Source organism: Leishmania braziliensis, chromosome 15, assembly GCF_000002845.2.
Source record: "Leishmania braziliensis MHOM/BR/75/M2904 complete genome, chromosome 15".
Taxonomy (NCBI): Eukaryota; Euglenozoa; class Kinetoplastea; order Trypanosomatida; family Trypanosomatidae; genus Leishmania; species Leishmania braziliensis.
The window spans coordinates 128,343-153,994 of record NC_009307.2 but is presented as its reverse complement, the minus strand read 5'-3'; the positions used below and the strand labels follow the sequence as shown (position 1 = coordinate 153,994).

Sequence of the window (25,652 nt, the reverse complement as noted above, 5' to 3'; positions counted from 1 at the left end):
AATGGTGGCTCTACCGCACACGCGTGTTGAGGGTTGAGGCGGCCTCCTGCTGTTGAGGGGGGGGGGATTTTCTTCTTGTCAAGGGTGAGTTCTACTCATAAGCACAGCCCAGCACGGACACACAGTCAGGAGAGAAAGAGAGCAAAGGAGAACAAATCGCGCACATCGCGAAGCACTACACCAAAACACCCCTCCACACACAAGTGGAGCGCCACAAGAAGCCAATGGAAAATGAACAGAGGATAAATAGAGAGATAGAGAGACGCAGTAAAGCGGTGACGTAGTGCATGCTGTGCAGAAGCCGCACGAGCAGCGGAAAGGCTCGTGATAGCGGTCGCACGAGCACTCGAAGAGAGAAAGAGGGCATAGGAGGGCTCACGCTGTTGACGAGCCCCACACACACACACACACGCACCCACGCTCCTGCTGACCGGTGGCTAAGCCGAGGTGGGCTGCACTGAGCAGCAGAAAAGTAGCGGTGCATTGCCGTCCTCGACACCTTCGTCCAGGTCGAGTGACAGCTCGGTGGCGGTGCACACCATAACCTGCTTCGTCGTGTGCACCTGCAGCTCTGCCGCCGTCCACCCAGATGGGTACGTGCTCAGTGCGAGGGCTGAAGTGCGTGCCGGGGGGGCAGCTGCCGACGCCGTTGGCGTCACACTGCAAGCAGACGTCGTGTTCGCCATCGAGATGTGATGTGCACCGGCGGCACCCTTCTTATCCACTGGCGAATCGGGCCCTATTTCTGCGGTCATCTCGGTAGCTGCGGTGGCGTTCACCGATGCTGTCATGGAGGTCAGTGCGTTTGCAGGGGCCCCAGTAACAGCCCCTACAGCAGCGCTCGCCCCTGCCGTCGCAGCGGGGCATGAAGGGTTCTGCTTCGTCAGCAGACCCCATCGCAGGGCGATTTCCTCACACCCATTCGCGCTGCGGTTGTTGTTCTTTGTGGCTGCGGTGGCCGCCTGGTGTTGCTGGGGTGCCGCTGCAGAGGCAAACCCGCGAAGTCGATGGGTTTCCGGGATCGCGTTGGACGACAAGAGAAAGATGGGGTATGGGGTGCCGCTGGAGACGACGGCGATGCTGCCCGTGTACGCCGGGCTTTCCGGCATGGATGGCACTATGGAACCCCAGTTGGTGTTTACCGTACCATAGCCACCGCGTCGATCGGCGTTCTTGTCCCCACCGCCACCTGCGCTCCCGTGTTCGCTGACCGAGTCTGTCGTCCCAGGCTTGATCATGTCCTTAATGCGCATGGCACCGGTGCCAGCGTGGTGCAGTTGAAGGAAGAGTCGATAGATGGAGAGTAGCCGTTGCCCCTGCTCCACCGAGAGACCACCTGTCTCGGTGCCCCCACTCACCAGCAGCCCGTCTGATGTGTACAAGTTCATTCTGCTTTGCTGAGGAGAGAAGGAGGGGAGGGGGAGGCGAGGATAGAGCAGAAAGTGACTCGGTATGTGCGTGTGCGTGAGTGGGCGTACTTAACAGGCCAAACACGCACGACAGAGCAGAGCAGGGCCAGAGATACACGAGAAGCGGCACTCACGAGAGCAATAGTGCCATGCAGGAGCGTCGGCGCGCGAGTAGAAAGTAGCTCAGTTAGAATGCAGTAGCAAGCGAGCGTACTGTGAGGCAGGGTGAGTAGATGAATACCCCCGGGCCTGGCTTGCGTGAGATCAGGGATGGAAAAGAGAGAGAGAGAGAGAAAGGAGAAGAGGGGGAGGTGTGAGTTGAGGGGCTCCCATGCCATTCCCCAACCTCTTGCGGGGTGATGCCACCAACATCAGAGCCGCCGGGTGTGGCCAGGTGGTGGTGGTGGTGGTGGGGAGGGAGGGGAGTCCACTTTTATAGTGCAGTCCGCACGGAGTCGCTGCTTGCCCTTTTAACGGCGTCTACGAAGGTGCGGAGCTCAGTCGCTCTCTTCTCGATCAGGGCACACCCGGTGGCAGGATGGGGTTGGGGACTCGTCGTAGAGGGGGAGGAAGGTAGACTCGCTTCGACTCACAGAAAATGTAGTAAAACTCGGCTAACTTCCTCCCTCACCTGAAGGAGCGCAAGTCGTCCCCCCCCCCTTACACATACCCGTTCGCCGCGGCCGGAAGGGAACAGCAGAGAGCCCCTCTACAAGTGGGCAAGGCGCGTTTGCCATGAGGGAAGAGGCAGAACAGAGATGGGAGAGGAGGAGGAGGAGGCAGCGGCGCCTTTGATAGGGATCCATGGGGCCCATATGCGCTAAGTACTTCTTCCTGAGCGTACAGGCATAGCGCACGAACACACACTTAAGACAATCCGCAGCCAAGTCAGCACACACGCACGCGCTTGCTCGATTGATCAGTCGAGCTTCTCACGATATTGCATCGCGATGTCCGTCGTGAAGGAGCGCCGCTGTGCCTCGCGCGCACGTGCCACGCCCGCGCGCGCCTGTCCTTGTTGCCACGGCTCGATTAGCTCACGAAGCAGGAAAAAAACGAAAATATGGAAGCCGGCGACCGGCGACACCGTCTCGGTGAAGCCTTTTCGGCTCACCACCACGAGCATGTACAGCACTGTCACGAGGAACCCGACAAGGATACCAGGAATCTGACTTGCGGCCTTCATGATGGTGGGAAGGTAGCGCATTACTTGGGTAATGTCCGGGCCGTTGGGGCCGAAGGGGGAGAGCGCCGTCCCCGGCACACCACCAGGCGTCGGTTGCTGCGCCGACGGCGGTGGCGGCCTGGCGACACCTTTGGCGGCCGACGACCGCATCGGCACACGCGAGGCAGAACTCATTGCGTGTTGGTTGCACTAAGAGAGATGGCGTGTGCGTGTGTGTGTGTGCGTGTGCGAGCCACAATACACAGCCTCACTGAGCGGACCGTATGAGGGGAGAGGCAAACAAGGGAGGAGGAGGTGAGGGGGAGCAAAAAGGGTCATGAGTACCTCCACCGGAGACGCATGTAAGGGCGAGCCTGTACACGCGCACATTGCTGCTAGCTCTTCGTCTTGCACCTTTCTCCCTCTCGACATGGCGCTGCGCAGAGGTCTGGGCGAAGTGAAGGGGGTTGAGCCGTGCCGATAGCGCAAGGGAGAGGCACGATGCAGCGCGCGCAGCAATCCGGTGTGCAGCACTGCGGAGAGATTTGCAAAGGCAGCGAGAAGTAGGTGAGTCGTTACACGTGCGTGTGGGTTGACATAATCAAATGCACTCGCAGATGCCCTCGTTCTCCGCGTGTGTGTCTGCCCCTCCCGGGTAAACAGGTCAACGAGAATCACTCACGCCACCACCACAGTCGTGGCTGAACAGACCGGCACAGCTTAGATCTCCTGCAGCCACAAGATGCGCATGCGGCCGTTGAAGCGGGTTCGACTCTCTTCCACCAACTGCGCGCGCAGCTGCGCCGACTCTTGAAAGAGATTCTCCGCCATGCCGCCACCGGCTGCACGACCGTACTGCTGCGTGTGCACAAGACAGAAGTCCAAGATGCAACGCAGCACCACGAGCATAGCCTCCCAGCACTCAAACTCCGGCTCCACCTGAAGGCCATGCACCTCGTACTGCCGAGCCATGAACTGCTCCATGTCCTGGAGCAGTTGCTGGACGCACTGTAGTAGTCGCTGCCAGACATCAAAGTCGAGGTCGCCGGCGAACAACATTGCGCTCGCCTTACTGCTGCTGTTGTGCGCGGCATCTGCTGTGACTGCTGTTCCTCCACGCGATACTGCACGCGACGTGTGCTGCTGCTGCTGCTGCCCATCTCCCACTGCTTGAATAGCTAGCGCGTCTTCCAACTCGCCGTAGCGGCAACCCGTGGCCACCCCACGCAGGAACGCTGCCGCACCGGTGAAGACCTCCATCGCTTGCTGCGCCATCTCCTGCGTTGGCGCTTTGGTCCCGGCCGTTGTGGTTGCCAGACCCCCCGCCTGCTTGAGGACGTCCGTGACGTCGATCAGTCTACGCACATCGTCCCAGCGTTGCTGCAGCGCCTCCGCCGTCTTGGTGGTGACAGTCCGGGGGAGCACGTCGATGCCCTCGCCTTCGAACGCCTCTTTCCGTTCGGCGACCGACGCAGCGGTGGAGGAGCTGTCTGCCTCGGGGGCCGTCGACGCCGCTACTGCTGCTGGGGGGGCAGTGCTGTTGCTGCTGCTAGAGTCCTTGGCGCTCAGCTGCAGCGGAGGAAACGCTCGAAATTGAAAGCTTCGATCAAAGCAAATGTGCACCGGCGACCACGGGTCCCGACTTGCCAGGTACCGTCCCACCACCCTCGCATCCACAGCCGGTGCCACAGCCCGCCACAGCTCGCGGTAAGCGGCGTCGTTGGAGGCAGAGGACCCGCGCAGGGCGTACCGCAGAAGCCGCTGGGCGTCGCGGTCACGTCCACGATCATCGCGCGAGTACTTCACAATATCCATCATCTGCGCTATGAGATCGGCTGAGTAGAGGACGCCACTGGAGGTGAGCATGGTCAATAAGGCGAGGTACATACGCCGCTCCGACACAGGCCGGCTGTCGTGGAAGTCTCCGTCGACGCAGCGCTCCACCGCAGCCAGCAGGACACTACACACGTCTGTGTCTTCGAAGTCGGTTGCTTTCACCTGGGTCGGGTCAGCCGCCGCCGACGGGCGCTTCATCACGGAGGCCACGAAGGGGATGCGGAGCTGCAGCGACGGCACATCCATTGCAGCGTGGTCGGCGCCGACATACTCCCACAGGAAGTTGTGGACTTCCTGTATGAGTGTCTCCCCAAGGTCGATGACCGCGAAGTAGCGCCGGTACACGGATGGACTGAGACTCGCGCTGAGTTGCTTGAGGTTTCCTCGCAGGCGCGCTATCTGCGCAGACAGCAATGCATCGACGTGATACGGGGCGAGACGCTCGATCTCCTCCAGCGCGAGGTGCTGGTACAACTCCACAAGCTGACGACGGCGTGTCTCACGCCACTCCGGTGGCTGATGCGCGGCGTGCTCGAGCACCGTGTGGAGCGTCTCGACGGACGCAATATCAGGACGGGCGCCGAGGGCGGTGAGTTCGTCAAAGAGGAGGAACACGTCATCGACTTGGATGTGCTCGTACCGCGCGGCGCGCGAGAGCACCGCGTTCAGTGTGTCCATGTCTACCTTGACCCCGCGCTGCTTCATCTCCTTATAGTAGATGAGCATCTCAGGAAACGTTGCGCAGGCGCGCAGCGCCCCGTTGTAGGCGTAGGCGAGGTTTCGATAAGAGAACCGCAGCCAGTCGCGGGGGGTGCGTGGCTCGAGGCCGATGGACCACTTCTTCGCTGGCCAGTGCCGGCGGTCTGCGATGCTGGTGCTGTAGCTGTCCACCCAGTGATCATTATGCTGTGCTGGGTCCCAGACGCTCCGCGGGATACTCGGGGCGAGCGCAACAAGGCTACGCCGCAGCATCCCTTCCCCTCTCGTTCGCCCTCTTTCCAAGTCGCGCACGTGCGCGGGGGGGGGGGGGGTGGCGGGCGGGCGGAGGTGAGAAAAGAGTCGGCGAGCACAAAGTCCCGCAGACGATGCAAACGAGGAAAAAAAAATACGCAGACACACGGGCGTCGCCGTGCGCTCTTCTGCGTTGGGCCTCTCCCTCGCTCTCGTGTACGGCGGCGAGTTGTTCTCTTCCTGTTTGCTATGGGAGGGGGGTTTACTAGTTGGAGGGATTTTAGGGCGCCCCTACACGTGTGTGCGTGTGGCGGAGGTGGAAGAAGGGAGAGAGGAGGAGAGGGGACGAGGTGTGCAGGTGACTGGCACAGCGCAGAGAGAGAGAGGGATAAGTGGCGGTGGGAGGCGGAAGGAGCAACGAGGTGCTGAAGTCTGCGTGTATGGTGTGTGGGCACCGCTCGAGTAACGCGCCGACGTGCTGTTTCATTTCAAAGTTGGCGGTGAGAGGGGAGGGGGGAGGGCAGTACAGAACACCAGCAGAAAAAGCAGCGAGATACATTTATATGGAAGTACACGGGCGCAGAGGTGGACGGACGATGGGCGGGGAAGTAAAAATAGTTGGAAGCGGGCGGCGGCGGCAACACGGCTGGATGCCAGTGTGCGTGTGTGCAGAGACCAGGCTGCGTTGGCACCAGGGCCATGTCCACTTCGATTCCGCAGCTGTACGAGTATGTCATGCGCGTCGCCATCAAAAGACGTGTGCGTTTGCAGCCATAAATTGGTCGCACTCCTCCGGCACCGCGTAGCGAGCAAGTAGTAGCCGTTCGTTGAGCTGATCGAATGCGGTGCTTGCCTCGTGCATGAAGGAGGTGCTTCCGGTCGTCTCCAGCCTGTTCGCTGCACCACTCTCGCTGGCACCACCGTGACTGCCGCTCTGGATATCCTCAATGCAAACCTTCGCCCGCAGAGCCGCCATTGAGGCGAGCAGATTCACGTGTGCCGCGTTGTCGCCTGTGCAGTCGTCCCCAAGCGGTCGCACTTCGCTTGGCAGCAGCACATCCGCTGGCAGCTGGACGATCTCCGCTGATCCACACACGTCAACAATCGACATGAGGAGCGACGCCGCATGCAGGCTTGTGTGGTGAATGATGCGACTTTTATAGCTGTTGTAGGCGCGGTGGTGTACGGCCTTCCCGGTGCTGGGGTGAATGGTGAGCACGTGCACAGTGCCGCTGCGAGCACACACGGCCAGCGCCACGGAGTCACGAAGGATGAGCTGCGTGATGATGTCGTCTGACTTCCACACGCACGTAGAAGAGCGCTCGTCCATGTGGACAAGAGAGAACAGGGATGCTCCTATGGCGACGAGGGTGACGCTGTGATGTGTGGCGATCGCTGTCACTGTCGCCGACCACGAGCCCGGCAGTGTGACACTCATTGAGGTTGGGGCCACTTCCTCAACAGACTCGCGACGTGTGGTGGAGGACAGGGTCGTGCGCGTGGCCTTTGGGGCGAGTGAGGCGAGCTGGCGAACACGCAGCGTACGACTGACAGAGGCCGCTGCGTGGAGCAGGCACGATGGCGGGCAAGAGAGCTCGGCATCAATCGCGGCCTCGGGCAGGGAAAGTGACGCCCGCGCCGACAGCAGCACCGAGAGGGCGGATGGGTGGTGCACGGCGTAGGCAACGTGCCTCGAGAAGAGGGAGGGACGCACTATGACGATCGGGCTCATCGAGTCCCCCAGGCGCCGCCAGAGGAACACGACACCGTCGCTGCCGCTGGTAACAAGGCCAAGACGCTGTGTGGCACGCGTCAAGCGCTCTTGCCGCTGCAGTGAAGTAGAGAACATCGGCTCACCTGAAGATGCCGCATTTGTATTGGCGCCCGCGCCAGTGCTGCTGGCGCGATGTGTTGAGGTTGTGAGGCCAGGATTCATAGAGGCGCCCTCATCCAGTGCGCAGGGTGGCAGCAGCACCGCGTCCACCCGCGCGACTGGGGTTTCGTGCGCCGCAAAGCTCATCGTGTAGGATGTGTCGGAGAAGAGGCTGACACGACCATCGCTGTTGCCCACAATGCCGCGGAGGTACACAAAGTCCTCGTCCTTCTCCCGCGAGCCGCTGCGGTGCGTTCCATCAGCCGGTACCGTGGCGGAGCTGAAGGACGCGGACAGGGGAATTCGGCAGCAGTAGGCGATGTGCAGCGGCAGGAGAGCGGCACAGGTCGCCTCTGCCCTGCCGTTGCCAGCGCTGTCAGAGACGGCGATGTTGCCGCTGCTGCGGGCAGTTTCGCGCGCCGCCATGAGCTGCTGAGTAGTGGGGAGGGGCCGCATGCGGTATTTCTCGTAAGGTGGCGTGTGCACTTGGTCAAGCCCGTACAGCACAACGTGGCCCCTGCGCAGGACAACGATGACCGCATCGGCCCTGGCGCTGCCAACAGCGAACACAAGAGAACGTAAGGGTACACCGCACTGATTCTGCAGGTCCGTTGCGAGGCCGCGCACACCCTGGAGGTGCTTTCCAGCCTCCGCGAAGCAGCAGGGAGAAGCTTCCCCAGTGGAGCTAGTTATCTCCGGAGCTGTCGCAGCCGTCGACTGCGATGGATGTTCGCCTGCCGCGGCTGCCGCGGCGCTCTGGATTGAGGTGAGCGAGTCCAGAAGAACCGGGAAGAAATCCACAAAGACGGCCCGCTCCTCTGCTGCGAGAGGGAGAAAGAGAGAGCGAAATTCGTGCTTCATGTTCGCTCACAGGTGATGGCGGGAACGCAAGTGCAGCGAACCGGTGCGCCAAGGCGAGACGAGGAGCTGATAAAGAGAGGGATTGAGGCGTATGCGCGGGTGTGTGGCTGCACTGAGATGCTACCACGCTGACGGCAGTGGAGCGTTTTGGATTTTAGCGAGAGGGAAGGTGGTCAGGTTGAACAGTTGGCGGTACTCATCAATGCAATCATACTTGCGTGGCTGCTGGAAGAGGGGAGGGGTGGTGGTGGCCCTGCTCAGAAGAACCAGGAGAGGGAAAGGGAGGGAGCACAGAGGTGCTTCGCATGTCACTCGAGCAAAGAGAGGCTGTTGGGGGAGGCCTGCGTGTGGATATGCATGAGAGGATGTGTGTGTGTGTATACTTCTTCGCTCGGAGGATTTACCAGATCGACAGAAGAGGCCCAGGGTAGCGGCTCGGGAAGAGAAGCAAGAGGAGGGGGTGTGCGACAGTCTGTCACTCAGCGGCTGCGCAAGGCACGTGAGCAGATCTTGCATGATTCCTCCCCCTCACAGGCGAATACACATGCATACAGGACCTTCGCCTTCCGATTGCCTGCCGGTGCGTGTCTGCGGCTCACAGGGAGAGAGGCGCAGAGATGACTGCGGAGTCCACCCTCAGTCTCGTGCCTTGCCTCCTCCCTCTCTCCCTTCAACCAGTCTTCACAGCCTTGCATGCGCTTGAAACAGCGGAGTGATCTCGCCTCGAATATTTTGTGTCATGGCGTCCGCTACCTTCGCAGGGCTAAGCCCTTTGCCGAAGAGGTACATGAGCTTCACCTCCGCAGCGGCAATGCACATGTCGTTGAGGTACACAATATCGGGTGAGATGGCCTGTAGACGCTGTACCTCGGACGGGTTCAGTGTGCCACTGATATCGCGATCCACAGCGCAGACAACGATATTACACTTGTGGGCAACAGCGGCGATTCGCTGCAGCTGCTGCGCCACAACGCCCTTCACGCTACCGACACCGTTGAGCGATAGCAGCACAGCATCCAGCAGGGGCTGCAACGTGTCGTCGCGGCCGTCGTCCATCGAGGACGCAGCCGTGATGGTGTGGGTGCCGAGAGACGACCTCGGCCGCTTCTGCTCCAGTAAAGTGATGAGGGTGTCTACATCAGCCTCGGGGTCGATCAGGTAGCAGCCCACGCGTCCCCGCATGTCCGACATGATCTTCATGGCCCCCATCGGTTGTGGGAGGAGATACTCCTCCTTCAACACGAACTGTGTCGCCTCCACAACGCCCAGCGGGGGGTAGTTGAGGGAGCGGAAGGCCCCATATGTGTGGTGCACCTTGTCGCACCGGTTTCCGCGCAGCAGGCTATCGTTGAAAAAGATGCACACCTCACAGATCTTCGGGTTGGAGGCGAGCATCATGCTGATCACCACGTTGCGGCGCGCATCGTTGTACGGCTCCGCCAGGGGCACCATTGCCCCTGTCACGATCACCGGCTTGTCAAGGTTGCAGAGAAGAAAAGAGAGGGCGCTCGCGGTGTAGTGCATCGTATCAGTGCCGTGCGCAATGAGGAAACCATCGTACGCATCGCAGTGCACCTGAAGATCTGCGGCGATGCGGCAGTAATTGGCGGCGCCCATGTCACTGCTGTCCAGTAGCTCGTCGTATTCAATGATGTCGAACGGCGCGATCTCGGCGCTCTCCCGCAGCTCTGGCATCTTGCGCATTTCCTCCGTGAGGTAGCCGGCGGCAGGCTCCAACGTGCCTTCGGCGTTCTTCTTCATGCCAATAGTGCCCCCTAGATACAAGACGAGTATGCGACGTGTGCCCACGACTGAACGCGGGAACGACAACGGCATTGCCGAAGCGACCGACATTGCTGCCGCTGAGACGAGAGACGGTGCCGAGGAAGACCGCGATGTTGTTGTGTGTCCCAGCGAAGTCGTTTGCGCGATGGCTGAAGTCGACACGTGATGATTCGCAAGAGACCTGCAGGTTCTTCTCTCGTGTCTTTAGTTGCGTAGGTGCACGCTGAGTTGGATCCTTACCCTTCTCTTCTCTCTTGCTCTTGCAGAGGGAGGAAAGGGTCTGATCTGTACGTAATGCTCGGGTCTACGTGTACTGGGCCCTTGTGCAGAGGAGAGAGGAGAAGCGCCGACGGGAAGGGAAGGAGGCAAAGGGAGGATGGAGGATGGGCGTGGGGATCGAAGAAAAGAGAGGGTGAGAGGCAGCGGTGAGACGGATGGGGGAGAGGTGCGTGCGTATGGCACACACACACACATCAATACGAGCACGCAGCCTGTGTCCGGCGAGTCGAAGGCAGACGCATTCACGCCTGGGTGCGTACGTGCGTCTGCCTCTCCTTTTGAAGAGCACCGCAGAGAGAGAGAGAGAGAGGCAGCGTGGAGTTGTCGTGCAGATGCCACTGTTGTTGCTGTTGTTGCTGCGGCGGCGGGCATCTCCTTTTTCTCGCCAGTTCTGCTCGCGAAGGCACTCTGACACGCAAGTACGCACACGTACAGCGGCGGAGTCCACCCGACATGATTTGTTCATCACGGGAGAGGCGTACAAGGCGCTAATGAAGAAAAAAAAATGAGAAGACAAGAAGGCGACGTAAAGTCGTAAAGAATTGCATCAGCACAGCCACGCGGCATCGCGAGAGGGAGACGGAAGGGGAGGCGGCCCAGCAAGCGAGAGAGACAGCGCCAAGCACATGCGCACTCGCTCGCTGACACCTCTCGCTCCATCCTACGCCACGCGCGCACAGACACGCACACGCCTCTCTCGGTGATGCGACAAGCCTAGTCGAACAGACCAAAGCCCATGTCATCGTCAGCCTCTTCTTCGGGCTCGTCCTTCTTCTCTACCGCTGCCGGGGCCGCGCCGCCAGCTGCAGCTGCAGCGGGGGCAGCTGCGCCACCAGCGGCCGCACCACCGAAGGTGATGCAGCCCAGCACCTCCTTCACGTTGACGGTGGCGAGGGCGTTGGCGAAGGCGGCCGCCATACCGTTGCTCACCTCGACACCGGCGGCCTTGGCCACGGCGCAGATGGAGTCGGCATCGGCCTTACCGGACTCGCTGAGGATGAGTGCGGCGTACGTGCAGGCGAGTTGCGCGGTGGCCATTGTACTCACACACACACACAGAGGGAAAGAAAGGCGTGGGCACGTAGGCTCTTCAATGGCCATGAAAATGTCGTCGGCGTTGTCGTGTGGAGAAGAGCGATAGGGGTAGCGCGCACGCACGCACAGACAGACAGACGGGGGCGTGCAAAGGTGAAGGAGTACGCGGTAGGATTCAGAAGTGGGTTGACAGCAAGAGAAAGCGAGAGAAGGGGGGGAGGTGGACAGGAAGTGAGAGAGATGAGGTGATGAGGTGGTGTCAGTGATGCGGTACTGGCGGAGTGGAGACCGGGTTGAGTCTGGAGCAGGATCGGGGGGGGGAGAGAGGAGGACACCTCCATCACGCAACATGTAGTTGATTCCATACCCTCTCATCGCTCTATACTGGCGAGCAGCATGCGAGTAGTCCAGTTTGACCCCAATGCGGCGTACCCCGCCTCTGCCGCCGCCGCACACACTTCAGAGTAGCATGATGTACACACAGACGTCGAGCGTGGCACTGGTAGTGGTGGGGACGGTAGATGGCGGGGAAAAGGAAATGGCGATCTGAGTGAGACTGCCGCCGCGCCTCCACTTCGCACGCTCACCCTCGCTCTCTTGGCGTGAAAACTTTCATTCGCTTTGGCCTTTCAAGTTTGAAGTAAAAATATGGAAACGAAGGGAAACAGACGCCGAAAAAATAAAACGCAGGTGAGGCCGTGCAGTCGTACACCCGTGCGGGGGACACACACCTCTCGCTCCATCCTACGCCACGCGCGCACAGACACGCACACGCCTCTCTCGGTGATGCGACAAGCCTAGTCGAACAGACCAAAGCCCATGTCATCGTCAGCCTCTTCTTCGGGCTCGTCCTTCTTCTCTACCGCTGCCGGGGCCGCGCCGCCAGCTGCAGCTGCAGCGGGGGCAGCTGCGCCACCAGCGGCCGCACCACCGAAGGTGATGCAGCCCAGCACCTCCTTCACGTTGACGGTGGCGAGGGCGTTGGCGAAGGCGGCCGCCATACCGTTGCTCACCTCGACACCGGCGGCCTTGGCCACGGCGCAGATGGAGTCGGCATCGGCCTTACCGGACTCGCTGAGGATGAGTGCGGCGTACGTGCAGGCGAGTTGCGCGGTGGCCATTGTACTCACACACACACACAGAGGGAAAGAAAGGCGTGGGCACGTAGGCTCTTCAATGGCCATGAAAATGTCGTCGGCGTTGTCGTGTGGAGAAGAGCGATAGGGGTAACGCGCACGCACGCACAGACAGACAGACGGGGGCGTGCAAAGGTGAAGGAGTACGCGGTAGGATTGTGGAGGAGGTGCGCAAGCACGCCGAGAGCCAACCGCACCGTGCGGCGGGTGTAGGAGCGGCAGAAGCGGGGGAAGCGAAGAGAGGGGACGGAGGAAGACGGTGAGCGCATGAGAGAGAGGACGCGTCAGATGAAGATAAGGCGTGTTTGTATGTGCAAGTACGCGCGCAGGCAAGGGCGTTGAGGAGGCGGACGGACAGCGCATTCAGAGCACGGCCCACGGCACGCGAGGGACGGGGAGAGAGAAGAGGAGGTGAACACTGTCAGTCGCAGCAGCGGGCCTTCTGCACTTTCGAGGTGTAAGACGCAGAGATGGCACTTGGCCAGCATATCTCTCTGTGCATGTATGAGTAGTAGGGTGATAAGGGTAGAAGGCAGCTATGGGGGGGTGGGGGGGGGGCGACATTCCGCGTTGAAGCCAAGAGCACTGTGCTAGTCAGGCACGGTAGTAGCGGTCAACAGGTGTTGACGATCAGCAAGGGCGCCTGCGTGTCACCAGTGAGCCCAAAACACGCCTGCTACAGGGCCCTCAACGTCCATTTCACTGCGCCCACATGGGCAGCGGCACTTCGACCGACAAAAGTTCACCGTCTTCGTAGGCGAGCGTATAGTGCCAGGCGTGAAGATCGATGGCCTCCGGGCATATGCAGCCGCTCCAACTTCGGTTCTCTGCGACAGCCTCTGGTTGCCATCTGCTCTCTACCGCAGCGGCAGCAGCATCGCTTCCATTAACCTCCGCTCTGTCGGTCGAAGCAGTGCTTTCGTAGAAGCGAGTCAGCAAAGCTTCCGACGCGAGAGGTGTGCGGGGGGCGACAGCCGCCGCTTTGCTGCTCCGAGGCGGGTCCTCCTCGCCACTTTTCGCCAGGGCGCGCATGTGGGCCTCCAACGCGATGTACTTACGGTCCCGCACAATCGGGTGTCCAAGAGAGGCGAGGTGGACGCGCAGTTGGTGCGTGCGGCCCGTACCGAGGGTGCACTTCACCACTGTCTGATCGGTGGCTGCATCGTAGCGCATTACCTGTAACGCCGTCTTGGCCGAGCGAAGCGTCTCCAAGTACTGTTGCACACGCCTGGAGGTATCTGAGAGAACAGCCGACGCTTTGTGTGCCAGCAGAGTTGCTGGACCGTTCCTCACGGGAGGCGGTGATAGAGCCACTGCACCTACTGAGTCCCTCCTGCCACCTCGCGTAAGTAGACGCATGCGCTCATTCTTCGCTGCAACGGCCTCTTGCGTGCGAACTGCCTTGCTTCGTCCACCAGAGAGCGAGCCGTTGCGCGATTCGGGTGCCTGCTGCTGTTGAAGTCGTTTGGCGTCTGCCTGGCGCTGTTTCCACGCATCCGTGATGGCGACGTCTGGCGACCAGTACAGGCTACTGTGGTGATCCAAACACCCGATGGGCCGACACACAAGCAGCTCAGCAACAGTGTGGTGTGTCGCACCGCTCGTGCCAACGCCCGCCACAGCAACGTCGGGTGCTCCGTGCTCATCGCTCGTTGACTGCGTCAGTAGCGAAGTGCTGCGCAGGACGCAGTGATGCTGCTGACGTGCGATGCTCTCGAGATCTACTCGGCCATGCACTCGCGCACAGTAGACCTTGCGGGAGGTCGGCGCTGGTAGTGATAGAGGCAGAGTCTCCAAGCCAGCGCCTACCTCCCGCACGTCATCTCGGTTAGCCACGTTGTCACCATCGGCACTGTTCTCGTCGTCACTGCTGTCGAGCTCTTCTTTACTCGCGATGGCCGCTGCCGTGCGGCGCGCCGTACAGCTGTTCAGCCCAAAGAGAAGTACACCGCTGGTGGCCGCGTCGAGCCGGTGCACAACGTGGGCCTTCATGGTGTACGAGGACGGAACAGCAACTGCCGCGTCACCGCTTCGTGCACGCGTCATCTTTTCGGTACTGGCGCAGTGGCCATTGCCAACTGATAGTGGACTGTCATCCCCGTCTTCAGCCTCGCGCGACCGCTTCAGCGGCCGTGCCGTCTCTGCTGCGATGGTGATGTCACCGTGCGGACTGGCGTGCCTGTCCTCTTTCGGATTCCTCGCTCGACCCTCTTGCGTCGTCGCATCGCGTTCGCGCATGAAGAGGGCCTTGAGCACTGCCCAGTCTTCAGCAGACACGCCAATCTCGTCTGCTAAGGTGGAAAGCGATGAAGGACCGCAAAGGACGGGCGCGCTGGCGTCTGCTGAAGACGGAGGGCGCCGCAGCCACACTCGAATGAGCTCAAAGCCGCCCGTCTTGTGAACAACAGAGGCGTAGGGCGGATGCGGCAACGCACTGCCGGTCGTTGCGCTGGTGTGGTGCTCCTCGATGCGGTAAAATCGGCGCGCATCGCCGTCGCCGCCGCCGCCGCCTAGCACGTCCTCGAGAATGCTCGTCACTGAGTTCTTGCGGTAGCGGCCGGCAGGGTGCACCGGCAACCCTGGCGGCTTACTTACCATAAGCATGGCGAGTGTCTTCGCCGCCGGCACCGGTGTCCTGGCGTGCACCTCAGGAGACACAGCGGACAGAGCAGCGGCGACGTCGCAACGCAGAATCTCCAGCGGCGGATGTGCAAACATGCGCCCCTCGCAGCGCCACACACGGTGACACACCAAGTCTCGTTGCTGAAGCAAGAGAAGTGGTAGGGGAGTCCCACTGACAGTAGTGGCGCTGGCGGAGTGTGCTCCAGCACTTCCCTGCGCAACAGCGCTGTCTCTGGATAGCGATGTAGATGCGGCCGACAGCATGCGCGGCAACAACGCATCGACTTCAGCCTCAGAGGGCAACTCTGTCAGCCACAGAACTGTACGACACCAAGCAGGCCAATCACTCGACGCCGCGCTCACCTCGCTGCTCGGTATCGTGCAGAGCAGGGCTGTTGATGGGGTTGCTTGAACGGGTGCCATCATCTGCTTCGGCAGCGGATGCGGTTGGGCTTCAATCATACCACTATGGTCTCTTTTAGCAATACCGCCATCTGTGCAGCCTGTGCTGGAGTGGATGCCTTGCGCGCGAGCCACAACGTCGATAAGTGCTCTCTGGTAGCGACGCCCGGCCGCCCGGCATTCCACCTCTCGATCGCGCAGCCACAGTACGCCTTCGCAAAGCTCCTCGATGTACGCGGGGAGGGTGAAGCGACGGTCGAGCGTGGCGCTGCCACTGACATGCAGCGAGGATGACGCCGCTTGCTGCTGTAACAGCAGTGGCACCACTGCGGAGCGGATAGTGCCGGTGGTTGTGCTGGCGGGGATGATCCCCCGTTCCGACAACAACGGCACCTTCTCGGCGGCGGCAGCATCAAACGGCACGAAGGCAAACTCCTTCAGAAAAAGCTCGAGAAGGCCATGGCCCAGCCACCGACCCTTCACCGGTGCGCGGAAGAGGTAGCTGTACGGCCTCACCGCGATCCACGGTGCGTCGCTGTCCACTGCAGCGGCTGATGGGAAGGTAATCTCCGTGTCTCCGCCAGTGACGGCACTGTGCTCGAGTGATCTGGATGGCGGTGCCAGTAGCGCACCACTGCTGCCGTGACAGCACTGTCGGCAGCAAGGCTCACGAGTGAGGTAGCGGTCTCCTGGCTCAACCGCAGTGGTAGAGGGGGCCGCCATGAGAGGCTGCCATGTGTGTAGGTATCGAGGCAAGTGTGAGCAATGAGGCAGCAGGTTAGGCGGAGAGACGCAATTGAAAGGCAGCGGAAGGGTGCCGTGGTGCAGTTACAGGGGGTGGCGCTGTGGAGTAGAGGGAGGGAGGGAGCCAGGCGTCCGTGGGTACATCTGTGCCTCTGTGTGTCTGCGTGGCTAGCACTGGCGTTTCGCGACAGTGACTGGGCCCGCCGCACCCGACGCATGGACCACCAGCGATCTGCCTGTATACAACGAGAGAGGGCAGCAAGGTAAACAAAAGGCGTGGCTGAGCACACAGCAGCATGAGGAGCCGGCGGCTACGCACCTAAGTCGTCGTAATTCTGCGTGTTGGCGTGCCTGTGTAAGCCCTCACCACATTCGCCGGCGCAGGCAGGGGGGAGCCACAGGGCTGAGAGAGTGAGAGACCTGGTCGCTCGAATAGGGTGGGTAATAGAGGTCACACACACCTTCACACATGGGGGCGCGTATGGGTGTGTGTGTGTGTGTGTTCAGCACCATCACTCGGCTTCCGTGTCTCGCCGCTGTACCTGCCGTACCAGTCGCATGTGCACCTCCTTGGCCCACTCCGTCTTGCGGCGGAGGTACAGTACAAGGCCTTCGGTGGCCAGCAGAGTAAAGCACAAGGTGGCGAAGATGCCGACGAAGGTACGGCGCGGGGTGCAGGTGAACGTGTCGGCGTCGAAGGAGTACAGGAACACACGCGTACAAGGCACGTAGGCACACCGGTTTAGCGATGGGTAGAACGTTTGATGCGTGCCACATGCAGCGCTGGTGACGCACAAGGCGCCCAGCGTGTTCACATCCGCAGCAACCGCCGTCCCGCGCGGCACCGCTAGATACAGCAGAGGCAGGTTGTACCCTGCATCGGAGGCACCGCTGGACCACTTGGAGATCCGTGCACGCCGTGTTACCGCGACGGTGGCGCCGCGCAGCTGCTGCATCCCGACTACGATCGGCGGCTCGCGATAGTCTCCCATGGTGTGCTTGTGGCGCTCTAACATACTGACAAGCGATCCGGTAGAGTAGAAGCGAAGTGCTTTGCCATCTGGTGTCATACAGGAGCTGAGGTGCAGCGCGATGCGGCACGCATTGCTCGTCTCATCCGTACTGACGATGAACTCGTCGCGCACGGAGAGTACGAGCGGTGGCAGATGCGCGAGAGCCGAAGGGTCGAAAGGGCATTCAAGGTACTCCCCAGTGCGGTACGCGGTGGCCTGGCTCGCGTTCAAGCCCCAAGTGCAGCACCCCTTCTTGCGCAGCAGACTCTGCTCGCCGTCATAGCAGGAGGAGGAGTTGTTCTGGGGGGATGCGATCCACGACGCCATACTCACGATAAGCTCCTTTGGAAAGGAAAGTTCTTCGACCCCCTCTGCCGTGGTCAGCACCGCCGTGTAGCCGCGCATGATAAGCGTGGCGTCCTGCTCGTTGATGCGATCAGTGATATCGGCGCCGCAGATGGACGCGTTCACGGAGAAGACGACACCGCCGTCGCCGTGATCTGAGCGAGCGCTGCCGGCGAACAAAGAAGGTGGGAGCTGACGCACTAGACAGAAGTCCATCTCCTTTGACCTGGATGGAGTGGTGGCGGCCTCCGCAAGGGATGCCGCCGCGGCAGTCGAGCAGGACTTCGATGAGCGGAGTGCTCTGTTACCGGCACCGCTGCGGCTGCTGCCCGTGTCTCTGCACTCGTTGAGTGGATTGCGCGTATTTTCTTCATCTATGACGGAGCTGTAGAGAGCCTCGGCCTCGCGGTTCAAGGCGGCTACAGGCAAGGCGGCGGACTGCACCAGTAGGCCCCGCGTCATGTAGAGCACGAACGTGCTGTTCGTGGAGCCGCAACAAGGCGTGGAAACACCGAGACCACCAACGGCTGGGGGCGGCGCCTGCCCAGCCGAGTGTGCCACAATTAAGTTCTCCATGTCGCATGAGTAGGTAAGACAGTCCCACAAGAGTGCGCGACTGCTGAGCATCGACGAGTTTCCCAGCTGGAGTCCAGGCGGGGCCATCGTACTCCAGTGCACAGACTGGTTAACAAGAATACCCCTTCCATACGAGGTGCACCACGCCTGCGCGATGAAATCCACTGCAGGCGAGGCACTTCTCGCGGCGGCGTCGCTGAAGCTGTCGCCGTTGGCGTCGCAGAGCACGTAGGCATTGCTGCGGAGCGGCTCCCAGCTCCCCAGCGTAAAGTTGTCGCTGGTGAGCTGCATCGCCTCGTAGACAGCGCGCACGGCGGTACCGGTGCTGCTGAACGCATTGGGCACTTTCTCAAAAGCGTCGCTGATGGCGCTGACGCGGGGAGAGCACAGGCAAGCAAGAACGGCAAATGCGGCCAGCAGAGACAGAGCTTGGCGGCTGTGCTGGCGCGGAAGTCGAAACGTCGCGTGTACTGCCGGTCGGAGCAGCGACAAGCCTCCGCACTCAGAGAGGACGCGATGGGAGGCATTTTGCGTCATGGAGCCTTGACACAGGGTTGATGGCCTTTCGTGCCGGCGTGCGACTGCCTCTGGTGCTACATTGATTCTCATGGTGAGGGGTAGAGGGCAACGGAAGAACACTGACAGCCAGCACCCTTTTCCCGCGCGCATGCCAGCCTGGTGGCGTGGGGGAGCTACTCAATCGCAAGCGCGTATGGGTACGGAGAGAGGCGGAGAGGAAGAGGGGAGGGGAGGAGCGATGGGAATCGACAGACAGACAGACAGAGAGGAGGAGAGCCTTGGGAGAGGGTTGTCGGTCCCTCGTTCGAGGTAGGGGATATCTGCCGCCACCACCACCACCACCCTCCCCACCCCTCGCGCCAGTCGCTTCTATGATGTGTTCGTTACACATCCCCTTCAGGAGGGAGGAAGGAGGGAGGGAGGGAGGAGAGAGGACAACACACACCCTGCTGCTGCTGCTGGAGTCCTAGTCGCAAAGAGCGCAAGGCGGGAAAAGAGAAAGGGCTGATAGAGGAGGGTGGGCTCCCCATTGGGCAAAGGCACGCACGCACCACTGCGGCACACGGGGGGGGGAGGAGGAAGGAGAAGGCGCTCCAAGAGAATAACGGCAAACAAAATCAAATGAAGATGTAGAGAGCGCACGGTGAGCTGTCTGACGGCCAAACAGGCGGGGAAGACGAAGCCGAACGTCTCAGAGTGCTTGTGTACAGCGGTGACCTCAGCGTGAAGGTCCACGAGACGCAATCGGCTGTAGCGTCTCCACCACCGCATCCAGCTTGTAGTGCATTCGCTCCAAGTCGGCTACCCCGGGCATGAATTACCGCATCCTTGTGAGCCAACTGGTCCGTCAAGCGACTCATCAAGTCTTACGTGCCCACGCCGACGAACAGAATCTGGGGCTCCGCAGTGGATGGCACGTCATTTTCTCCATCCGGTATGAGTGCAGTGGAGGAGGTGGGCGGCTGCTCCGCCTGAGGTTGGCCCTCTTGACGTCGCGGCTTCTCCGGCTTACCCTTCACTCGGCGCTTCGCCGCATGAGGCGTTTTGAGCGACGGCACCGGTACGCTGCTGCCGCGACGGTTCCTGCCATCCGGCGAAGGCGTAGACGAGAAGAGCCGTTGCCTCTGCGCAGAACGGTGCGCCGCTAACGCTCGCGTTACAGTCTTTCCTCGCGCGTATCTCTGCACCGAAGTGGCAGGTGGGCCGCCACCACCGCCACAGCTGAGATCCGGCATGTAGGGCTTACACAGTGACGGAATGGGTTCGGCAGCTGGGGCTCCCAGTTGAAACTCCTGCGGTTCTGTGGGCAGACCGGTCCAGCGATGTGCGCTGCTGCCGTTGAGGCGTGCCGCTGCCTCCCGGCGGCGCCTACGCCCCTCCTCTACCCGCTCGAGGTGCTACGAGACGCCAGAGACTTCCGTCACAGAGACCTCCGCCGTCTCGGCGGCAGGGCTGCGGCCGCTGTTACCGTTTGACGCGTCTTCCGCATCACAGGCGTCATTCAGCGCTGCGGGTCCACGATTTGGCCAAAAGGTGCATTCCCTCATCGCCGCGTCTTCCTGCTCGCGACACAGCGCGCCATACATCTTACTGGGTTGCAGAGCCCACGCCTATGACTTCATGTATATGGCGTCCGGCGTCGATGCTAGCCGGTATCGCTCCGCCGAGAGCAGTCGTTCGCCGATAAGGTAGTCGATGTTACCGAACTCGCTAGCAGAGGTGTCACGACGAGTTGCCAACGTCGTCGCTGCAGTGGTGTGCTTCTTACACAGCAGCCAAGAGGTGGAGCGTTGCTGCAGCGACGGTGGAGTAGCGGTGCGAAAGTTCGTATGATAATGTGTGGGTCCCAACAGACTGCCATGCGCTGCGATGGCTCGAGCCACGGCAGCTGTTGACGTTGTGGAAGCCTTTGACGCCGCTGGCGCCTGCACAGCTGGGCTTGCGTGTCCGGCCTTATCGTACAATCACTCTACAAGTTCCTCGTTGTGGTCACCAGTCATCGCGTCCACCGTCATGGTGCATGACTAGTACGGTCTTGCTTACGTACGTCCGGTGCTGCCGCTGCTGCTCGTGGTACTGTGAGATTGGCTGCGTCAACTGCAGCGGTGCCTTGGTGTCCGTGCGGAGATACTCCTCGTACACGGCAAACTTGCGCTGGTGCCTCACCAGAAGCTCTTCCTCGCTAGGCATAATGAGCGCGCCGACAAGCAACGCAGCAGACCCGATGGGTTGGGGGGATGGGGGGGGGGGGAGAGAAGGTGCGGGATCGATGAGAGAGACTCGAGCAGGGGTAGTGCTGTGCTACATTGCTTGTGTGTGACTGAAAAGGGGATCGTTGCAGCGCTGGCTCGAGGACGCGGGTGGTGGTGGTGGTGGTGGGGGGGGGGGGGACGGAGCGGCAGCGTCGACAGCCGCAAAGCAAAGAAGAATGAGACAATAGGGAGGCGAAGGGATGAGAGAGAAGGAGGCAGAGGTGCAGCGTCTCCTGCTGCACAGAGGATCTATGTGCTTGTGTATGAGTGCGTGACTGGAATAAGGCATCAACAGCTGAATCAAGGCAAGCTCACCATTCTTCCCTGCTTGCTTTCCCCACCCCGTCCCCGCTTATTGGCCTCCCACCTGCTACACATCATAGCGTGACTGTGCCTCCCCCTACCTCCGTCCTCGCTCGAGACCACGATCTGTGGAGGCGCTGCTGCAGCGGCTGTCGACGTAGTTTTGTTCTGTTCTTCCGTGCTGCGGTCGCCTTTGGGCGTCCGCCTTTATGTACACGAAGAGCCTCCTTTTCTCTGCTGAAAAGAGGGAAGCTAACGAAGAGAGGCACACGCACACACACGTTCGCCCATATCAACGCCCGTGATCACCGAGCTAAGGAGAGAAAGAATCGGTCCAAGACCAACCATCACCCCGCTTTGTTTTTTTTTTTGCTTCGCCTCAAGTCCTCTCGCTCCTGCACGGCCACTGGGCTCCTTGCTGCGCCTACTCGCCTGCATATGAGCAACGAACGCGGAGCGAGAGAGAGAAAGGGCATGTGGGGTGGAAAGGGGGCAGAGGCACACTCCCCGCAGAGCCACTTCTTCTTCTCCACCTCTTTGTAGACCACAAAGCCCACACAAATCAAAGTAAGTTGAGGAATGCAGACAAGATCAACAGGCGATGAAAGCAAAAGGAACGACTCGAGAGGGGGAAGATGAGCACAAGATGGAGGCGCATCAAGACCTATGCGTCGCCACTCTGAAGCCCCCCCCCCCCCCCCCACACACGCACATATATATATATATATATATTCGTATGCAACATGAGCTCCTCCTATGCGTGCACATTGACAGCTGCAGCGCAACAGGGAATGCACAGTCAACGGTAGTGGCATTAGGGTGGGTGGTGGTGGTGGGGGCGCATTTTAGCAAGTGTTAGAAGGGAGAAATCATTGTGCACAGTCGTAGTGGAAGCGAGCGCTCTTCGTACGGCACGGCAAGCGGCAACACCGCGTCGGGCATCACGCTCATCTTCGACGCGTGTGCACCAAAGAGTGGGGTCCTGTCCTCTGCCGTCATGGACGCGGTCCACACTGAGCCACTGAGGGGGTCGCCACTGATGCCCTCGCAGTCGAGTCTGTGCGAGACAGGCTCGGAGGTGTTGCCTTGGAGGTCGATTGCCGACTCGTAGTCGCAGAGGAAGTCGACGCAGCAGCTGCGACCCGCTGCGACGCACTCATCCACAAAGGCGTCTGAATGCCCACCGCCAGAGATCACGAGGAAGCCCACCTCCACCGGCGGCTGAGCGCGGTCCTCGCGTGAGGAAGGGATGATGGGGCTGATGGACATGGGCGACAAAATGGAAAAAAGAGGGGCGTCTGTCGCATAGGGCTGCTGCTGCTGCTGCTGCGGCAAGTACGGTGCTGCGTCGGTATCGAAAGGATCACTGTTCTGGACTAAGATGATCTCCGAGGGGTCGGTCAGCTTCACTGCCGCGCCGAATGGTCCTTCGGCAGCAGTCATGGCGGTCGAGCCCACGTTAGCAAAGCCCACCGCTGCGGTACGCCGTGCCGAGGCACTCGTGGAGACGCCGGTTGTGGGAGCTGTGCTGCTGCTCCTCGCTTCACCTGCTGCGGCAGTCAAGACACCAGGTAGCAAACGACGGCTGCGTTGAGCGTGACGCCGCGCCTCCTCGTTGCGCACACTGCGACGCTGCGTGTAGCGCTCCTGTGCAGCTCGCAGCATACCGACCAGGGACGAGCTCTCGCCGATGGGTGCGCTCTTGTCCGCATCGCCGTGCATGAAAAACATGCGCTGAGGGAAGAAGTCGAAGATGTTGTCCGGCAGCACTTCGCCCGTGTCGCCACCGCGGCGGTCATCGAAGTAGGCGTGGATAGAGTAGCGCGCTAGTTGGTCCCGTCCACCGGCAATTTGGTACAGCACGTCCCGGTAGAGGCCCTTTGCGTGGAAGTGGTTCACGAGGCCTTCGACGTTGTAGATGCCGCTTAGGCCGACGTAGCGGTGAATCGACTCGCGCGGGTTGTAGCGGAGGACGTTGTAGGCGACGTCTGACGGCGGTGGGACACCTTCGTAGGTGCCTTGCTCGGCGTTGCACCGGTACGCGGAGAGCTGCGCCTGAGAGAGCAGCGACATCATCGTCAGGTGCGCACCGGCGGAGTGGCCAATGAGCGTCACGTTGTTCAGGTCTCCGTTGTAGCGCTCTGCGTTGTTCAACACCCACGCGATGGCGTCTGAGACGTCCAGCGTCATGCCCTCCATCGTTGTCTGCGGGAAGTTGCGATAGTCGGGGCAGAAGACGACGTAGCCGCGCTGGGCCAGCACCCGGGCTATCATGGTGCTCCAGAGGTGGCTGCCAATGATCCAAATCGCCCCCGAGACGTCAATGACAATGGGAAAGCGCTTGCGGCGTAGCCGCTTACTCTGCTGTGCGTACTGGAGCGTCTTCATGATGGTATCGAGTGGCGCTGGCAGAACAATGTCCACCGTGGCGCGGTTGTGCAGGTTCATGCGATCCTCCTCGTCCTCCTCGTCGAGATCGACGAAGAAGTTTTCTTCGGAGAAGGTGCGGGCGTGCGGCGTGCGTAGCGCATGTGCCGACGCTTCGCGCTTTGCGCGCCCGCGGCGGTGCTGCGGTGGTGCACCACTTCGCCGACGTTGTCGCCTCGCCGTCGCGCCGCCGGTTTGGCGCCGTGAATGCGGCCCTGAACTGTGATCGTCCTGTGAGAGCCCCGCCGTCACCTTCACCCCCTCCGCGTCGTGAAAGGCGGCCAGCATGTCTCGCAGCATCGGATCGCTCGAGGGGCTCGCCTTGGGCAGTGTCTCGTAGTACACAGGGCGGCCTTCATACGCCCACACATGCTGCTGGCTGCCAAGATGGTTGCACCTGTTCATCGGCTCTTCCATGCTATCAGCCGGCGCTGCGCGTGTGGTGGCAGCCTCATCACCAGCGGCACTACGCCGAAGCTTGTAAGGCTGGTTTTCCGTTCCGCTGCTTGATGGCAGACTACTTTGCACCTTGGCGCGTGCCGCGTCAGCCACGGAGGGGCCACTGTGAGCCTCCTGCTGCTGCTCCGCACCTTCTGGCTCTCGTGAGCGCTGCGCAGCGGTGTCTCCGATGGAGAACCGCTGTAGTTGGGGATGCTGAGGCTGGCGCAGAGGCAAGCTGCGCATGGCAGAGCCGTCTGCCGGGTTCAGGTTGCACGTGGCGGTGCCCACCAGCCGCTCAAGCGCTGTGACACTGTGCGGATCGCACGTCGAGGCATCGGTTCCGCCGTGACGTGGCCCATTGAACGCCGAGTGCGAAGGTGATGGGTGGGGGCGGCGCTGCAAAGACGAGGATACGACGGCGATCTTGTCGCAGTTGTCGGAGCCGCGGCCCAACGGCTCGCTGTTGAGGCCAGGTGGCAGGCGCTGATCACACCCGCCACCAGAGGCTTCCCCGTCCCGCAGAGGGGATGATAAGGAGGTGGGATACAGCAGGGAGAGAGCACGATCATCAATCTCGCCGTCGATTGCGTGGGGTAGTCTGTGATCACCACTGAAGCCACGCATGCGCTGGTCCACGGCAGGCGCCTCCGCCTCTCCTTCCCTGCACGCCGAGGACGGAGACCTGCACGGCACGAGGCGGTGGTGGCGTGGCGTTAGTGGACCGCGCGCTGGCCGTTGTCGTGACTGGCAACCAGTGCAGTCTTTGCCTGCCCCATCCCTCTGTCCGGTGGCAGCCGCAATCTCGAGACGACGTCGACGACGTGCCACCGCAAGCGCAACGGCTGAGGACGATGACAGCTGCACCTGGTGTGGTGGCTGCATGGCTTGCACGATGGAGTCCTTGCGCAGCACCTCGCGTAGGTCCACGCCCTCCGCCTCCAGCACGCGCAGGATGTTGCGCCGCTTCGTCTTCTCGGAGGAGCGGTACGACACGCGGCGGATTATGTTGGGAGAGGTCAGGTACCACCAGCAGTGCGGGATGAAGCAGACCGCGACACAGGCGCTGTAGACAAAAAGGCGAAGCATTTGCGCCACCCACACCACTCCTGTGCTGAGCGCGTAGAGTAGCTGCAGGGCACTGGTGAGCATCCACACCAGCTGCCGAACAGCGTACGGCAACATCTGCAGCGCAGGCTGAGAGGTCGAAGGGGAGGGAGAAAGAAGGGGTCTAGAGCGAAACGAAGCGAGAGACAGAGCAATCGCGGAGAGTGAGGAGACCGCCAAGCCTCGAAGGACACAGGTCAAGGCGGCCCCGGTCTCTACACACGCACAGGGATACACAGAGAAACAAGCAAACAGGCCACTCGCGACGGGAAAAGCGAGAAGAAGAGGGCTCTGCGTGTGTGGCTCTCTCGCTCTCTGTTCGCTTTCCTCCCTTGGTGCGCCTGCGGTCTGGTCGCCTCCCAGCAGAGACCACAAGCGCACGTCTCAACGGATACAATCGAAGACGGCGAGAGATCCACACACGCAGAGGAGAGGCGAGAGTGGGGGGGGGGGTGGCGGGGGAGCGTCGCCTGGTTTACAGAGAGGGGAGGAGGCGCTGTTGTGCTTGCGTGTTTTACTAACCCCGCCCTTCCTCTCACCACTACGTTGAATGGAATACAGCAAACTTCGACAG

At 61.1% G+C, this 25,652-nt stretch overlaps 10 protein-coding genes and 1 pseudogene across 11 annotated transcripts; all 11 read right to left on the bottom strand.

The window, feature by feature from the left end:
• Positions 1–437: 437 nt before the first annotated feature.
• On the bottom strand, positions 438–1,388 carry LBRM_15_0450 (conserved hypothetical protein; the record flags this gene model as incomplete). Its single annotated transcript, XM_001563444.1, has 1 exon — positions 438–1,388. The coding sequence occupies one exon, from the start codon at positions 1,386–1,388 to the stop codon at positions 438–440; it is 951 nt and encodes a 316-aa protein (XP_001563494.1).
• Positions 1,389–2,328: 940 nt separating this feature from the next.
• On the bottom strand, positions 2,329–2,745 carry LBRM_15_0440 (conserved hypothetical protein; the record flags this gene model as incomplete). Its single annotated transcript, XM_001563443.1, has 1 exon — positions 2,329–2,745. One exon carries the CDS (start codon positions 2,743–2,745, stop codon positions 2,329–2,331), a length of 417 nt encoding a protein of 138 aa, XP_001563493.1.
• A 549-nt stretch (positions 2,746–3,294) lies between these two features.
• Positions 3,295–5,382, bottom strand: LBRM_15_0430 (conserved hypothetical protein; the record flags this gene model as incomplete). Its single annotated transcript, XM_001563442.1, has 1 exon — positions 3,295–5,382. The coding sequence occupies one exon, from the start codon at positions 5,380–5,382 to the stop codon at positions 3,295–3,297; it is 2,088 nt and encodes a 695-aa protein (XP_001563492.1).
• A 727-nt stretch (positions 5,383–6,109) lies between these two features.
• On the bottom strand, positions 6,110–7,690 carry LBRM_15_0420 (conserved hypothetical protein; the record flags this gene model as incomplete). Its single annotated transcript, XM_001563441.1, has 1 exon — positions 6,110–7,690. The coding sequence occupies one exon, from the start codon at positions 7,688–7,690 to the stop codon at positions 6,110–6,112; it is 1,581 nt and encodes a 526-aa protein (XP_001563491.1).
• Positions 7,691–8,776: 1,086 nt separating this feature from the next.
• Positions 8,777–9,949, bottom strand: LBRM_15_0410 (cytoplasmic l-asparaginase i-like protein; the record flags this gene model as incomplete). Its single annotated transcript, XM_001563440.1, has 1 exon — positions 8,777–9,949. The coding sequence occupies one exon, from the start codon at positions 9,947–9,949 to the stop codon at positions 8,777–8,779; it is 1,173 nt and encodes a 390-aa protein (XP_001563490.1).
• A 924-nt stretch (positions 9,950–10,873) lies between these two features.
• LBRM_15_0402 (putative 60S acidic ribosomal protein) lies at positions 10,874–11,197 on the bottom strand (the record flags this gene model as incomplete). The annotated part of the gene is made up of 1 exon (XM_003722921.1): positions 10,874–11,197. The coding sequence occupies one exon, from the start codon at positions 11,195–11,197 to the stop codon at positions 10,874–10,876; it is 324 nt and encodes a 107-aa protein (XP_003722969.1).
• Positions 11,198–11,991: 794 nt separating this feature from the next.
• LBRM_15_0401 (putative 60S acidic ribosomal protein) lies at positions 11,992–12,315 on the bottom strand (the record flags this gene model as incomplete). Its single annotated transcript, XM_003722920.1, has 1 exon — positions 11,992–12,315. The coding sequence occupies one exon, from the start codon at positions 12,313–12,315 to the stop codon at positions 11,992–11,994; it is 324 nt and encodes a 107-aa protein (XP_003722968.1).
• A 714-nt stretch (positions 12,316–13,029) lies between these two features.
• Positions 13,030–16,077, bottom strand: LBRM_15_0400 (conserved hypothetical protein; the record flags this gene model as incomplete). Its single annotated transcript, XM_001563439.2, has 1 exon — positions 13,030–16,077. One exon carries the CDS (start codon positions 16,075–16,077, stop codon positions 13,030–13,032), a length of 3,048 nt encoding a protein of 1,015 aa, XP_001563489.2.
• Positions 16,078–16,610: 533 nt separating this feature from the next.
• LBRM_15_0390 (conserved hypothetical protein) lies at positions 16,611–18,641 on the bottom strand (the record flags this gene model as incomplete). Its single annotated transcript, XM_001563438.1, has 1 exon — positions 16,611–18,641. The coding sequence occupies one exon, from the start codon at positions 18,639–18,641 to the stop codon at positions 16,611–16,613; it is 2,031 nt and encodes a 676-aa protein (XP_001563488.1).
• Positions 18,642–19,417: 776 nt separating this feature from the next.
• LBRM_15_0380 lies at positions 19,418–20,741 on the bottom strand (annotated as a pseudogene). Its single transcript is given in 2 exon segments — positions 19,418–20,545; positions 20,547–20,741. Coding segments are annotated over 2 exon segments (1,323 nt in total).
• Positions 20,742–21,961: 1,220 nt separating this feature from the next.
• Positions 21,962–25,156, bottom strand: LBRM_15_0370 (conserved hypothetical protein; the record flags this gene model as incomplete). Its single annotated transcript, XM_001563436.1, has 1 exon — positions 21,962–25,156. One exon carries the CDS (start codon positions 25,154–25,156, stop codon positions 21,962–21,964), a length of 3,195 nt encoding a protein of 1,064 aa, XP_001563486.1.
• Between the last annotated feature and the right edge of the window lie 496 nt (positions 25,157–25,652).